The sequence below is a fragment of the Cupressus sempervirens genome, chromosome 7 (assembly GCF_028749045.1).
Source record: "Cupressus sempervirens isolate cs-2001-9-10 chromosome 7, ASM2874904v1, whole genome shotgun sequence".
Taxonomy (NCBI): domain Eukaryota; kingdom Viridiplantae; phylum Streptophyta; class Pinopsida; order Cupressales; family Cupressaceae; genus Cupressus; species Cupressus sempervirens.
This window is the reverse complement of record NC_143124.1, coordinates 67,784,784-67,797,398: the sequence shown is the minus strand read 5'-3', so window position 1 is coordinate 67,797,398 and position 12,615 is coordinate 67,784,784. Positions and strand designations below refer to the sequence as shown.

General features: G+C 37.9%; 1 protein-coding gene, 1 long non-coding RNA gene and 1 pseudogene across 2 annotated transcripts; 2 read left to right on the top strand and 1 right to left on the bottom strand.

The window, feature by feature from the left end:
* Nucleotides 1-2,419: 2,419 nt before the first annotated feature.
* On the top strand, nucleotides 2,420-3,113 carry LOC149545522 (uncharacterized; annotated as a pseudogene).
* A 1,555-nt stretch (nucleotides 3,114-4,668) lies between these two features.
* LOC149545521 (uncharacterized) lies at nucleotides 4,669-5,601 on the bottom strand. Its single transcript, XR_016353595.1, has 2 exons — nucleotides 5,237-5,601; nucleotides 4,669-5,160 (listed from the first exon to the last, which is right to left on the bottom strand). It is a non-coding gene; the product is annotated as an uncharacterized LOC149545521 (long non-coding RNA).
* Nucleotides 5,602-5,917: 316 nt separating this feature from the next.
* Nucleotides 5,918-11,876, top strand: LOC149545520 (uncharacterized). Its single transcript, XM_089790686.1, has 6 exons — nucleotides 5,918-6,752; nucleotides 6,859-7,939; nucleotides 8,250-8,315; nucleotides 8,444-8,776; nucleotides 8,873-10,600; nucleotides 10,685-11,876. The coding sequence occupies exons 1-6, from the start codon at nucleotides 6,073-6,075 to the stop codon at nucleotides 11,201-11,203; spliced, it is 4,407 nt and encodes a 1,468-aa protein (XP_089646812.1). The 5' UTR covers nucleotides 5,918-6,072; the 3' UTR covers nucleotides 11,204-11,876.
* The last annotated feature ends 739 nt before the right edge of the window (nucleotides 11,877-12,615 follow it).

Sequence of the window (12,615 nt, the reverse complement as noted above, 5' to 3'; positions counted from 1 at the left end):
TACTCTCAATCTCTCTCTCCCCATCCCCTACTCTCAATCTCTTTCTCTCTCTCTCTCATCCCCTACTCTCTCTCTCTCTCACACACAAACACACATTCCCATTCCCACCCCTCCCTCTCCCACTTCCTCTCCCATCCCCTACTCTGTCTCTCTTACACACATTCCCATTCCTCCTCTGTCCCTCCCACTCCCTCTCCCACCGCTTACTATCTCTCTCTCTTTCTCACTCTCTCCCTCTCTACTCTCTCTCTCCCATCTCCTACTCTCACACTCTCTTTGCCACCCCTACTCTCACACTCCCTCCCATCCCCCACTCTCTCTCTCTTACAAACACTCCCATCCCCCCTCTCCCTTTCCCACTCCCTCTCCCACTGCCTACTCTCTTTCTCTGCCATCCCCTACTCTCTATATCTCTCTCTCCCCTCTCCCATTCCATACTCTCTCTCTTTCACACACACACAGACTCATCCTCCCCCCTCTCTCCTCTCCCATCCCCTATTTTGTCTCTCACTCGCTCTCCCTCTCCCCCCCTCTCTCCCACCACCTACTCTCTCTCACTCTCTCCCCTCTACTCTCTCTCTGCCACCCCCTACTTTCTCACACTTCCTCTCTCTTCCATTCCCTACTGTCAATCTCTCTCCCCCATCCTGTACTCTCTCTTTGCCACCCCTACTCTCTCTCCCATCCTGTACTCTCTTTGCCACCCCTACTCTATCTCACTTCCTCTCTCTCCCATCCCCTACTCTCTCTCTCCCCTCTCCCATCCCCTACTCTCTCTCTCTCATGCACACATAGCAATCCCCCCACCCCGCCACCTCCCCCCCCCCCCATCTCTCTTGCTCTTGCTTTGCATCTCCTCTTCCTTCTCTATGCACTATTTAGGTCTCAATAGTGTGTGCACACTATAGCACGCACACACACACACTATTGAGACCAAAATTCAAAAGCTTTAAATAGCGTGTGTACGCTATAAGGTGTACGTGCTATAGGGCGTACGCGCTATTAAAAGCTTTGCATTAAAACCACGCCTAAGGCTTGGTTTTTCCTTGGAGATCCAATCCAAAAGTTTGGAGTTTATAAATAGGTTTGAGACGTGTTTTTCTACAAATATGCAAAAAATGATTGATTTTTCATGTGTGCTCTCCTTCAAGATTCCTTATGATTGGGCATCGATAAGATCAGGTTACATGACATTATAGGTCTCTGTGTTAGCTATATAATTCATTTTTAATTTGAACTATTTCAAGTCTTTCATCTATAATTTCTTTTGAATGTATGTCCATTTTTTAATAAAAAACCACCATGTACTAATTGGGTTGTAGATTTTAGTTCGTTTATCAAATTTTGCAACAAGTTAGTTTTTTAGAAACTAGACTCCATTTTACACACTTCGAAAAAAAAAAAAAGTTTTGCATTTTAGATTAGTTTTCAATCATTTCTAGGGGAGCACACAAATATTTCAAGTTTTTGGGATGTGTCTAGTTAAAAAATTCATTAAAAAAAAAATACACATTATAATATTACCTGAAAAATCTAGGATAAACTATATAGTGTTAAGTAACTTTTAACCAGAACAATTAAAGAATTTCAAAAAAAAAGTTAAAATTTTAGGTGGGCTACACTTTGTACTATGTTATGTTTTTTTGGAATAAACAATATCACTTTCTATAGCCCCTTTTTTGAGGACCTAACACTACACCATTTTGAAAAAAAATTAGTAGTTCAGAAACTAGATTCAAAGGACTACGATTTTTGTGTTTGTCAAAGCTTAAAATTTTGAGCGCAACTATCTTCAAATTCTTGTTAAAGTTTAGAAATTGTTGATTTTAGGAAAAAGGTGTCTGCTGATACCTCCTTTCGGCACCAAAACTTGGTGCACTTACCTTGCTAGAATATTTTATATTTTGAATCTAATTAAACCAAAAGTCGAAAGGTAATCCTACTGAGCATTAGCTTTTTGTTTAGAGGAATCATTACAAATACATTGACTACAATCTGTAACATATTAAAACTTATTACTTTACATACAGATCATTGACAAGTTTGATCCATTGAGAAAAGCCATGAACTCCTAATACTGCTTCAGAGTTCAAAACCATTTATTGTTTCCTGGAAGGTATCAACTTAAATGGGCATTCTTATTTCCACCTGAAAGTCATTTTACTTTGATTTTCTTTTTTCCATTTGGTAATTCATTGGTTTTAGCTTTCGCAATGAACGGTGGGTGACCAAAACTGAAGAAACAAGTTCAAGGTATTAAATATATTTGCAACAATTGTTCTTCTCGTAGCGTTTGTTGCGTCTTCGGAATACAATGCTCAGAAAGTATCTTAGGAATTTGCAGTTGCAATCTAGATTTTATTTAAATTAAGTCAGTCCATCCAGTGATTCAATTAAGGGAAAAAAAAAAAGTATTTCTAATTCTGGAGCCATGGCAAAAAAATGGGGATGTGCAAATTATGAGTGCCCAAAAGTGATAAATCAGATTGTGCATCCAAACACTTTTGTTCAGATTGAGAGCCATTGTTTCAAGGGTCTTGTTCAAAAACTAACTGGTGCGACAGAGGATTCTCAAGTGAAAAACCAGACATGTAAGAAGCTCAAAGAAAGATGGATTCATATCAGTTTGGGGTTGTTCTCCATTGGTCAAGAGTGGGTTTCAAGTTGGTATTCAGAAACCAGCCTTCAAGCTTCAGCACAGAAGGAAATTCCAAAAGAAATTGGAGATAAATTTAGGCCTGAATGATCATCATATTGATTTGGGCCTAAATGATGAACATTTTAATTTGGGTTTGAATGATCATAATCTGAATTTGGGTATGAATGACCATTGTTATGGAGAAAGAGTAGGAGGAAATAGTTATGGGATTCGATGTGTGACTCTTCCTCCATTGATTTGTAGCCCAATCACTCTACTTGGGTCTTCTGATCGATTCGATTCTCCAGCAACTTACTATTATTATGATTCTACTCTATCATCTGGCAATCAATCCTCACATTTGGAAGAGGAAGAACAAAAGTTTTCTTTTGAGGGGTCAGCAACGAGTATGAAGAGGCAGCCAGAGTTGCTTCCCCTATTTCCCCTCAATTCTTCAACAGAGTCCACTTGCTGATTTGTAGTTTGTATATGCAAGCGTAGTTAGTTTTCTTAGGATTATTAGTTCTTTTGGGTTGTATTGGTTTCCCAAATTATGTAACAGCCATATATATAACATCTCTTCTATTATGTGAATATGGATAAATCACTGATGCTAATGTGAATACACCTCTTTTTGTTCATTTAATTTAGAAATAATTACAAATTATATTCAGATATATAGCTCCCTCAAATAAAGAGTCTATTATGATCGAAGAACATAATTAAAATTGAAATACCAGGTCCTAGTCCTATTTACATCTTTCTTCACATAGATCACTGTAATAAGTGTCCAAAGCAAAACATGCTAATTTACCAATTGATAGGATAAAAGAGACATACCCTGCGCACTTATATTTACCCTAACAAACTTTCTATTTTATTCTGAAGCTCACCAGAATCCAAACTAACTATATCATTTTGTATATCCAGAAATTCCCTTAATATTGACAAATTACCAACAGACTGTTCTTCAACATCCACAAGATCTTTTAAATATGTCTAAAGGCAACGATGATCCTTGTTGTGGAGAAAAAAGACTTTGTGCTAGAACAAGGAGAAGAGAGTGAGGAAAACTATTGGCAAGTAGTAGCAGAAAATTGCTTAGCCTCTGGTCATGTGGGCGCAGGGATCTTCTAATGTAACTATTATCCTTGATAAGCAGGAGATAATTTCTACAGCAAGTCAAATTGTGATATTGCTATCAGGATTTAAGTGTGAGATTTTTGAGTCAAACTCATTGACCCATGTTTCATGAGTAGTGATTCAAAATGAATCCATCACTCATGAGAATAAATGGAACACTTAGCACTCATTGGATCTAGGTGATACTCACAAGGGTGAAGCACCAGGGCTTCCCGGGAGGTCACCCATCCCAGTACTACTCCAGCCTGAGCGAGCTTAACCACGGAGTTTCCTCCATGGTTAAACCCAAAGCTTGCAACGCCATTTGCAAAACCTTCACCAAGTGTTGTGCCTTATGAACCATTCATTAGAAAGCCCCTTAAGCTCATCAATTGATAAGTAGGAGATAATTTCCACAGCAAGTCAAATCGTTGGTGTAGATGTAAATGTACAGCAGCAGATGTAAATGGCCCAGAACTAAAATCTGGATATTTGTTTTCTCTTCTAATGCTGCTTCCCTATATTCGACTTGCAATTCTTAATCTGACATACGATAAACCCTCGAAGCTTTCATACTAAAGACCATGTCCAAGAAATCCTCAGAGCTTTCAAACCTAATAAATTTTAATGAGAAACTGCCCAGATTTGTGGGACAAATTTAATACGGAGAGTCAAGTGCCAAACAAACATATTCCAAAAATCTAAGAGGACTTCGAAGGTTACAAAGAAGGGTTTTATATTTAATGCAGCCTCTAGTTATAATAGAGAAATAATAACAGAAAAATCTAGGTGTAGACACAAATCCACAAACAAGTGTATCAGCCTTTCCATGGAAATGTGATGAAAAGCGAGAATACGGGAAATGTGATAAAAATGGGGAAAAACCTCCACCACTGTTAATAAAAAAGTGGAAAAACCTTCATTTCATTGCAAATAAAGATCTTAATCAAAATATTTTAAAAGAGGAATATAATGCTAAGAAACGGATTGTACTTGTGATGCTCCAGACAATGGCAGATGAATTTCAAGAAGAAGACTGCAGATATTTCAGAGAATGGCGGATGAAATTCCAAATGCTTCTAGGCTTCTTTAATCCACCTCTTTAATGCAAATACTTTTGGGCTTCTTTAATCCGCCTCTTCCATCTTGCAAATACTCAGCAAATACCTTCTAAAATTAGTAATGCCCTTCAAATACCTTTAAAAATCAACAATGCCAAGCAAATGCCTGCAAAAATCAACAATGCCCACCAAATACCCGCAAAAATATATGATCTCGGGTTACATAAAAGCATGGAACAAAATGAAAGAAGTGGAGAATGTTGAAAACTTAACCAGAGTTGGATAATGGAGCTGAAAACACACTTTGTTAAGCCGTTGTTGAGGGGAAATTTCGAACACCTGCACGGTAGAGAAGATGCCATGAATAAAATCTCAAACCCCTGCTTTATAGTGGAAGAAATGGAAAATAAATTACCAAAACAATAGCTCGTGCCACAGAGAATGGTCGAGCTTCAAAAAAACCATTCATTCTAATTTTCGTCTAATCCTCAAAATATGGAACCTCGAATTGAATTCCCAATTCCATCTATCTAGATGGAAGACTAGAAACCTCATTTTGACCAAAACTCAAAATACTGAAATTCTAATTCCGTTTTGAAAATTTCGCCCCAAACACCAACTTTGTCAAAACTAGAGTTGAGGCATCCCAAACATACGGGCCTAAAAGTTTCAAAAAAAAATCTGAAATCTAGATTATTAAAAATTCCATAACCACGCCAATTTCTACGCTGTCATTGTTTTGACATTTGGGCCTATTATATCCAATGTGTAAGAGAAGAAAAAAAAGCAGAAATAAAAAAATATTTTGAAACCTTACTTAAGTGGAATAAAATAATCCATTTGAAAGTGAAAAGGAAAAGTTTCTGCAAAATCCAATGGCCGGTTCATTTTCAATCGACTTGCGCGATTTGCACGCGTTCTGAACCGTTGACCAAAGAAATCAGCTCACCGAACTCAAATAAAGAATCCCTTCAGCCAGCTGGATTTTGTATATTTTTATCGTGATGGTACCCTTTCAAATATAAAACGAAGATTTTAACACCTATTCAATAGTGAAAATGTCAGGGTAGCTGCTATTCATCTGTTTTCATTAAAAAAAATTAAAAAAAGGCTTTGTTTTCATTAAAAAAACAGCCACAGATTTCACGCGCGACCCTGCTGTTATCATTTCATAAACTCGTAGCTTTCTTCATCGCTTTACCCTGCAACTCGATTCCATAGCATCTACTTCTGCCAGCTCCTTCAAGAATCATGAAAAGACCATCTGCATCTTCTCCTCCTTTAAAACCCATGAAAAGACCATCTGCATCTACTTCTGCCAGCGGTATGGACGCTTCTGATGAACTCGCAACATCTGCATCTTCTCCTCCTTTAACACTCATGAAAAAACCATCTGCATCTACTTTGACCACTGATCTTACAGCAGGGGCTTTTCATGGAGTCGCACCATCTGCGCCTACTCCTGCTTCGAAGCCCATATTCAAAAGGCCTTCCTACGACATCTTTATCAATCATCGCGGGCCAGACGTAAAATCCACCTTAGCTACCGCTCTCTATGATATGCTCACCGCTATGACACTCTCTGTGTTTTTGGATGCACCAGAGTTGGAATATGGTGATTACTTGCCCCGAACAATCGAAGCGGCAATGGCCAGCGCTATGCTTCATATTGCTATTTTTTCCAAGGGGTACGCAAAATCACCCTGGTGTTTAGCAGAACTAGCATTTATGCTCAAAACTGGCACCAGAATTGTTCCTATCTTCTACCATGTAGATCCTGCTGATCTCAGATGGGCAGAGAAAGGAATTTACGCCCAGGCCTTCAGGGACCATACGCTGAAGGCCAGATACAGCCCAGAATTGCTTGAGGACTGGAAAAAGGCACTCCACCAAGTCTCATTTTACTCTGGTCAAATCGTACAAAATATTGGGTAAGTGTCACTTATTCGTCCTCCCTATTCAAATATTGACCTTTGCCATGGCATAATAATAATGATTTGTTAATACTTAGATATGTCTATTTTTGTTCTTGTAAAGCGATGAGATGGAACTACGGAGGAAGCTTGTGGAGATTATTTCGAAAGAAATAAAGAATGTGCCTTTGGTAGTTGCAAAGCATCCAGTAGGTCTGGAAGAAATGGTGGAAGATTTTGAGAGGAATACACTCCAATCTGTCGACGATCAGGGTGTCCAAATTGTTGGAATTTGGGGTATGGGTGGTTCTGGAAAGACCACTTTGGCAAAAGAGTTATACAATAAGAATTTTTCTGCATTTGGATGGTTCAGTTTTGTATCTGATGTTCGAGAAGCCACTGTCAAACATGAATTGCATATGAAGCAGAAAAAAATCCTTCAAGATTTTGGTGTTCAAAATGTGAAATTTGACAATATCGATGAAGGTAAGGGAGATCTTTCAAAATACTTGAGATCTGCTAAAGTGTTAATTGTTGTGGATGATGTGAATCATGTGGATCAGTTGGATGCTTTGGTGCCCGTAAAAGACAGCCTTCAAAAGGGTAGCCTCATCATTGTTACAACAAGGGAATATAATGTCCTTGCGCTCTGGGGCATTACCTCGATATATAAGATGAGGGTGCTTGAATCACCTCATGCCAAACAATTGTTTTGTTGGCATGCTTTTATACAACCTTCTCCCCTGCATGGATTTGAGGAGTTGGTTGAAAAGTTCTTAAAGGCTTGTTGTGGATTGCCTTTATCTCTCAAGGTAATTGGAGGACAACTCTGTAAACAGTTCAGTAAAGAATATTGGAACTCTTTGTTGAATAAGATCAAAAGACTAATGCCCAATGATATCGAGAAAATACTCAAAATAAGTTATGACTCTCTTGATAGTGAAGAAAGAGCTATGTTTCATGATGTTGCATGTTTTTTTATTGGAGAGGAGTATAGCTTGGCAATTGATCTGTGGAATGGATTGGGCTGGAGTGGTCTACATGGTTGGGAAGGACTCTTGCAAAAGAACTTGGTTGAGCTTGACAAAGACAATCGAATAACAATGCATGACCACATCAGAGATTTGGGAAGGGCTATTGCCAAAGAACAATCACCCTATCGTCTTCTCCCCCAGCTTAACATTCACGCTGAGAAACAAAAAGAGGTAAGACTATTTTTAACCATTACCTTAATAGAAACAAAATTATTATTATATTGAAATAATCTAAATAATCAATGAAAAAACAATACCTATTGCTACACAGTATTTGTTTCCACGAAATTTCGTAAGCTTTAGGATTAAATAGTCTGTATAAAAAGAAAATCCCGTTAGCTATGCCTATTAAACAATCTACCAGTATACTAAAAATTTATGTGTTTGAACAGCCAAAAAAATAATTTCATTGTATCTTGTTCTGGTTGTAGTAGCTCATCTATTCTTAAGCTTCTTGATTTAGTATTTTTTCCGTGTGCAGAATAGAAGGGGCATTCATGGAATAATGGCGAGCTCAAATCGAATAAAATGGAAGGCTTCTACTTCGGTTTGTTTGCCCATGACTTATGTTTATTCTACTTGTAGTAAATTTTAATTGTCTGTAGAATTTTGCAGCTTTATATTTATATTTTGTTTTGTTTTCTGAATTTTATTTTTTATTTTACTTTTCTAAAGGAAGGAGATGACACCGATACTAGCGAGGACAATGAGTCTGGTGTTTGCTGCAGGGACGGGAAACTAATTGTTAAGACAACGGGAGGAGATTGGCCGCTCTCACCCTCTTCTGCTGGACTGAAGTATTTAGTAATTAGGGGAGGTTCTTTCAATTCAGTAATGGGTGAAGTAACAAGAGACTTGGTCTGGCTTCGTTGGTTTCAAATGGGACAGCGGAATCTCTTGTCTGGACTATCAATGAAAAGATTGAGGGTTTTAGAACTGCACGAAGAAGAAGAATATGCAAAATCTGATTACCGTCAGTTAGAGGAGCTGTGGGAGAGCGACAGTGAGGTAAGTACCATTCGGTTTTTCTTTTTTAAATCTATATTTGATTCATTTTGTAAATGTTGAAAGATCTACATTTCTCTGAGTGCAAATGTGTTGCAGGCCCCTGCGCAGTTACGACAGTTGCTTATTTCTAATTGCCACGAACTTCGAGGTTTTCCGAAATCAATAAGGCATCTCAGCCATTTGAGAAAGATAGAAATCAGATATGGTTACAATCTGAGGGATCTCCCAGATGAATTTTGCCTTCTCAGATCGCTAGAACACTTGGTGTTGCAACATTGTAAGATGCTGTTATCCTTACCGAGCACTTTCGGTAATTTGAGCAATCTGCGGCATCTAAGCTTGCAGGGTTGTATCAAGTTGAGGGGGTTACCGGTTTCCTTCAAAAACTTGAAGCTCATGGAACATCTCGATTTACGGGGGTGCAGTCAACTCAAATTCATGCCCGACATCCTGCAAAATATAAAAAAGCTGGTGTTTTTGGATCTTCGCTGGTGCAATAAATTGGATGAGCTGCCTCGTCACATCACAAATCAGACTTCCTTGAAAGAGCTCTATTTCAGCAATACCAGCATAAAGGAGCTACCAGAAAACATTGGCCAACTCCGCAGGCTGAGAGAGATGGCAATAGTAAATGTTTTGTCGACGAGCTTGCCACCCTCTTTTGGAGGCTTGTCTTCCTTGACGAGCCTTCAGCTTGAAAATTGTTCTGACCTGGAACTTCTGCCTGACTCTCTTGGAGATTTGTCTTCATTGAAGAATCTTCAATTTATGGATTGTCCTAAGCTGCAATGCTTACCTGATTCTCTAGATGGTCTGGCTTCTTTGACAAATCTTTCTATTCGAAACTGTCATAAGTTGGAAAGTCTGCCTAGTTCTATTGGAAGATTGTTTTCCTTGACTAAACTCCATATGAAAGAATGTCCTAATCTGGAATTTCTACCTGATTCACTTGGAGATTTGTCTTCCTTGATAAATCTTGATATTGAAAATTGTCTTAGGCTAAAAAGTTTATCTGAATCTCATGAAGGATCTCTTGGAGGATTGTATTCTTTGACTAGGCTTTACATAAATAATTGTGCTGAGCTGGATTGCCTACCCGAGTCTCTTGGAAAATTGTCTTCTTTGACAACACTTTATATTAGAGGTTGTCTGAAGTTAAAGTTTCTACCCGATTCTATCGGAGATTTGTCTTCATTGACAGAATTTGAAATTTATTATTGTCTTCAGCTGCAATGTCTACCTGATTCTCTTGGAGATTTGTCGTCCTTGACCAGTCTTTCTATTATATATTGTCCTAAGCTGAAAACTCTTCCAAAATCAATTATGCAACTTTATAATCTTCAACAGTTGTACATATCAAGTTGTCCAATCAGGGAATTGGATTTCGGGGCGGTATCATTACCTTTTGAATTGAGCAACCTGTATTCTATATGTGTAAGAGAAACAGAAGTGCGCAGGATTTCATTTTCTGAGGACTGTTATCCAAGCTTGGAGAGGCTCGAAATTAAGGAGAATAATCATTTAGAGGTGATCCAAGGACTGCCAAGTACCCTCGAGAGGATATTTGTGGAGAAATGTGAAATGCTGAAGAAAATGTCGAGTTTTGCAAGATTAACTTCTCTCACATACTTTCATCTGGAAGGTTGGAACAGGCTTGAGATAATCGAAGGTTTAGGAAATTGCACAGGATTGAGAGGGTTAATTGTTGAGACCAGATTGGAGGTACCAATTATAGAAAGCCTGGAACGCCTGCAGAAATTGTGGAAGCTGGAACTCAGTGCAAACAAGGGGCCAGTCATTGAACGTTGTATTCAAAAGATGGAGGTAATAATGGTTTCTAAGAGTAAAAATTTCGAGTTATTTTTTTCTATTTGGGCATTGACTGAATGTTGTGAATGGAATTTGCAGGTAAGGCCAGCAGAAACAAAAATATGTGCCCGGACAGTCCCTGAAGCGGCCTCGCTTGTAGACTCCTTGCTGTCTCGGAATTTGGTCACTGGTGACTCTTTGCTGTCTCCGAACCTGGTGATTGTTGACTCCATTTCAAAACAAAAAATTAAGTCGTCCAGGCCAAAATTGGTGCAGAATGGTTCGTCCAGTGGCGATGCCTTATTGCTCTGTTTTATTATAAATTGTGTTTCTTCACAAATGCAAATGTCGACGACTATCTGTGGGAAATCAGGGTCCTGTAATTATGAAGCAGCCTTTGGAAGGACCAAACTTGAAAAGGGTAGATGGGCATGGGTAGGTGTCTTTGCACCATGTTCAGATTACAGTTCGGCTACAACATTCTATTTACATTGTCGCCCGTCCGAGGAAGTGTGCAGAGAAGAGGATGAAGTGGAGAAAGGATTGGTTGTGAGAGGGGAAGAGCAAATACTGTGGGAGGCACTTGGCAGAGTATTGCCGGATTTGTGGCAAAGTTAGTAAGTTCTGAATAAAATCACATTTCTATGCATATCCAACAATTACTGCTTTCCATAGGTATTTTCTTTATAACTCCTTCCATAGTGACTTAATCTCCCTCCCACCCCTGCTGCATCATCGCTTCTCTTGATTAATCCCAAATGGTGTCGAGCAACCCAGGCAGGGGTAGTATTCTATGTTCGTCCAATTTGCTTCTCCTTCCTTACAAGGGTTATCCTGACAATTAGGCCTTGTGCTAAAGACAGATTCTTGGTAGCTGGACATTGCAGTCAACAACGATAGTGGTCACTTGCCCAGGACATTTTTAAACCAGTGATTTTGTTATTTCATCTACCAAATGTGTAGCCCTTGTAAATGTGGGAAGGAGATAATTTCTCTCGGTTATCAGTTGCCTGATTGTTATTTGTCTTACATAAAATCGGAGACTTATATAAATATAAATAATGAGGAGGATCATCAGTTAAAAACCCCAACTTAATCTGTAGCAATCCTATGTAAACAACAGTCCTTCTATTCAAAGCTAAGTCTGTAATCTCATGCAAACAATTAGATCTTCCTTCATAATTTGCTTAACTGAAGAGGGAGTAGAAAATTCTAGAGATTCTGAACAGTTGATTGTAATGTAATTAATTTTGGTATGGTATAATAAAAATTGAATTTGATTTCTGCTGTAGCAGAGCTCTGTCTATCTATCTGTGCTTGTATATTTTTGTGTTTACAATGTGAATGCCCTGTGTGCCCTGCCTCTGCCCTATTTTAAGATCCTTCAGTAAATGTAAGGATTTTAATAGTGATATTGTGCAAGTCCATACCATAATCCATTGTCATAGCCAATAGGCAACAACAATAAATATAATAATATTTATATGTTATTTTGTGGCGGCATTTTGGTTTACTTCTTAAATTGAGTGGGCAGACATCATTTGGAGGGCTTTAAACAGTACTTTCTCAGTTCTATTGAAATCAGTCCGGATGCATATTTATCTGATCTTTTAGTCTCATTTTGTTGGATTTATTGAAATTTATTGGAAATCTTCCTTTTTGCATTAAGGGTTTCGAAATAATTAATAAATCTTAGTGGTCTTAACTTGTAAGGAATTGGCCTACAAACTGCAACGTATCAATGGTAAGTAAATTTATAGTTATCCAGCCCAGGAATATTTATGCATCTATTTAGATACAAATTAACAATCATGTGTTAGTATTTTTTTGAAGTTTACAAATGTGTATATATTATTAAAATCTAAAAAAGTAAATTCTATTGTAGAAAAAGGCAAATAGAAAATTCTAATATGCTCTCTAAAATATTAAAATATACAATAACAACAAATTATATCATCCACTTTATCCTATTAATTTTATATTTATAATATATATTCAATTATTTATATATATATTATATTTACTAATCA

Bases quoted from the DNA above. Each gene is read 5' to 3' on its own strand.
- LOC149545520 (XM_089790686.1), top strand. From the start codon at position 6,073: ATGAAAAGACCATCTGCATCTTCTCCTCCTTTAAAACCCATGAAAAGA. The intron at 6,753-6,858 runs GTAAGTGTCACT...GTTCTTGTAAAG, and splicing joins CAAATCGTACAAAATATTGG to CGATGAGATGGAACTACGGA. The intron at 8,777-8,872 runs GTAAGTACCATT...AATGTGTTGCAG, and splicing joins TGTGGGAGAGCGACAGTGAG to GCCCCTGCGCAGTTACGACA.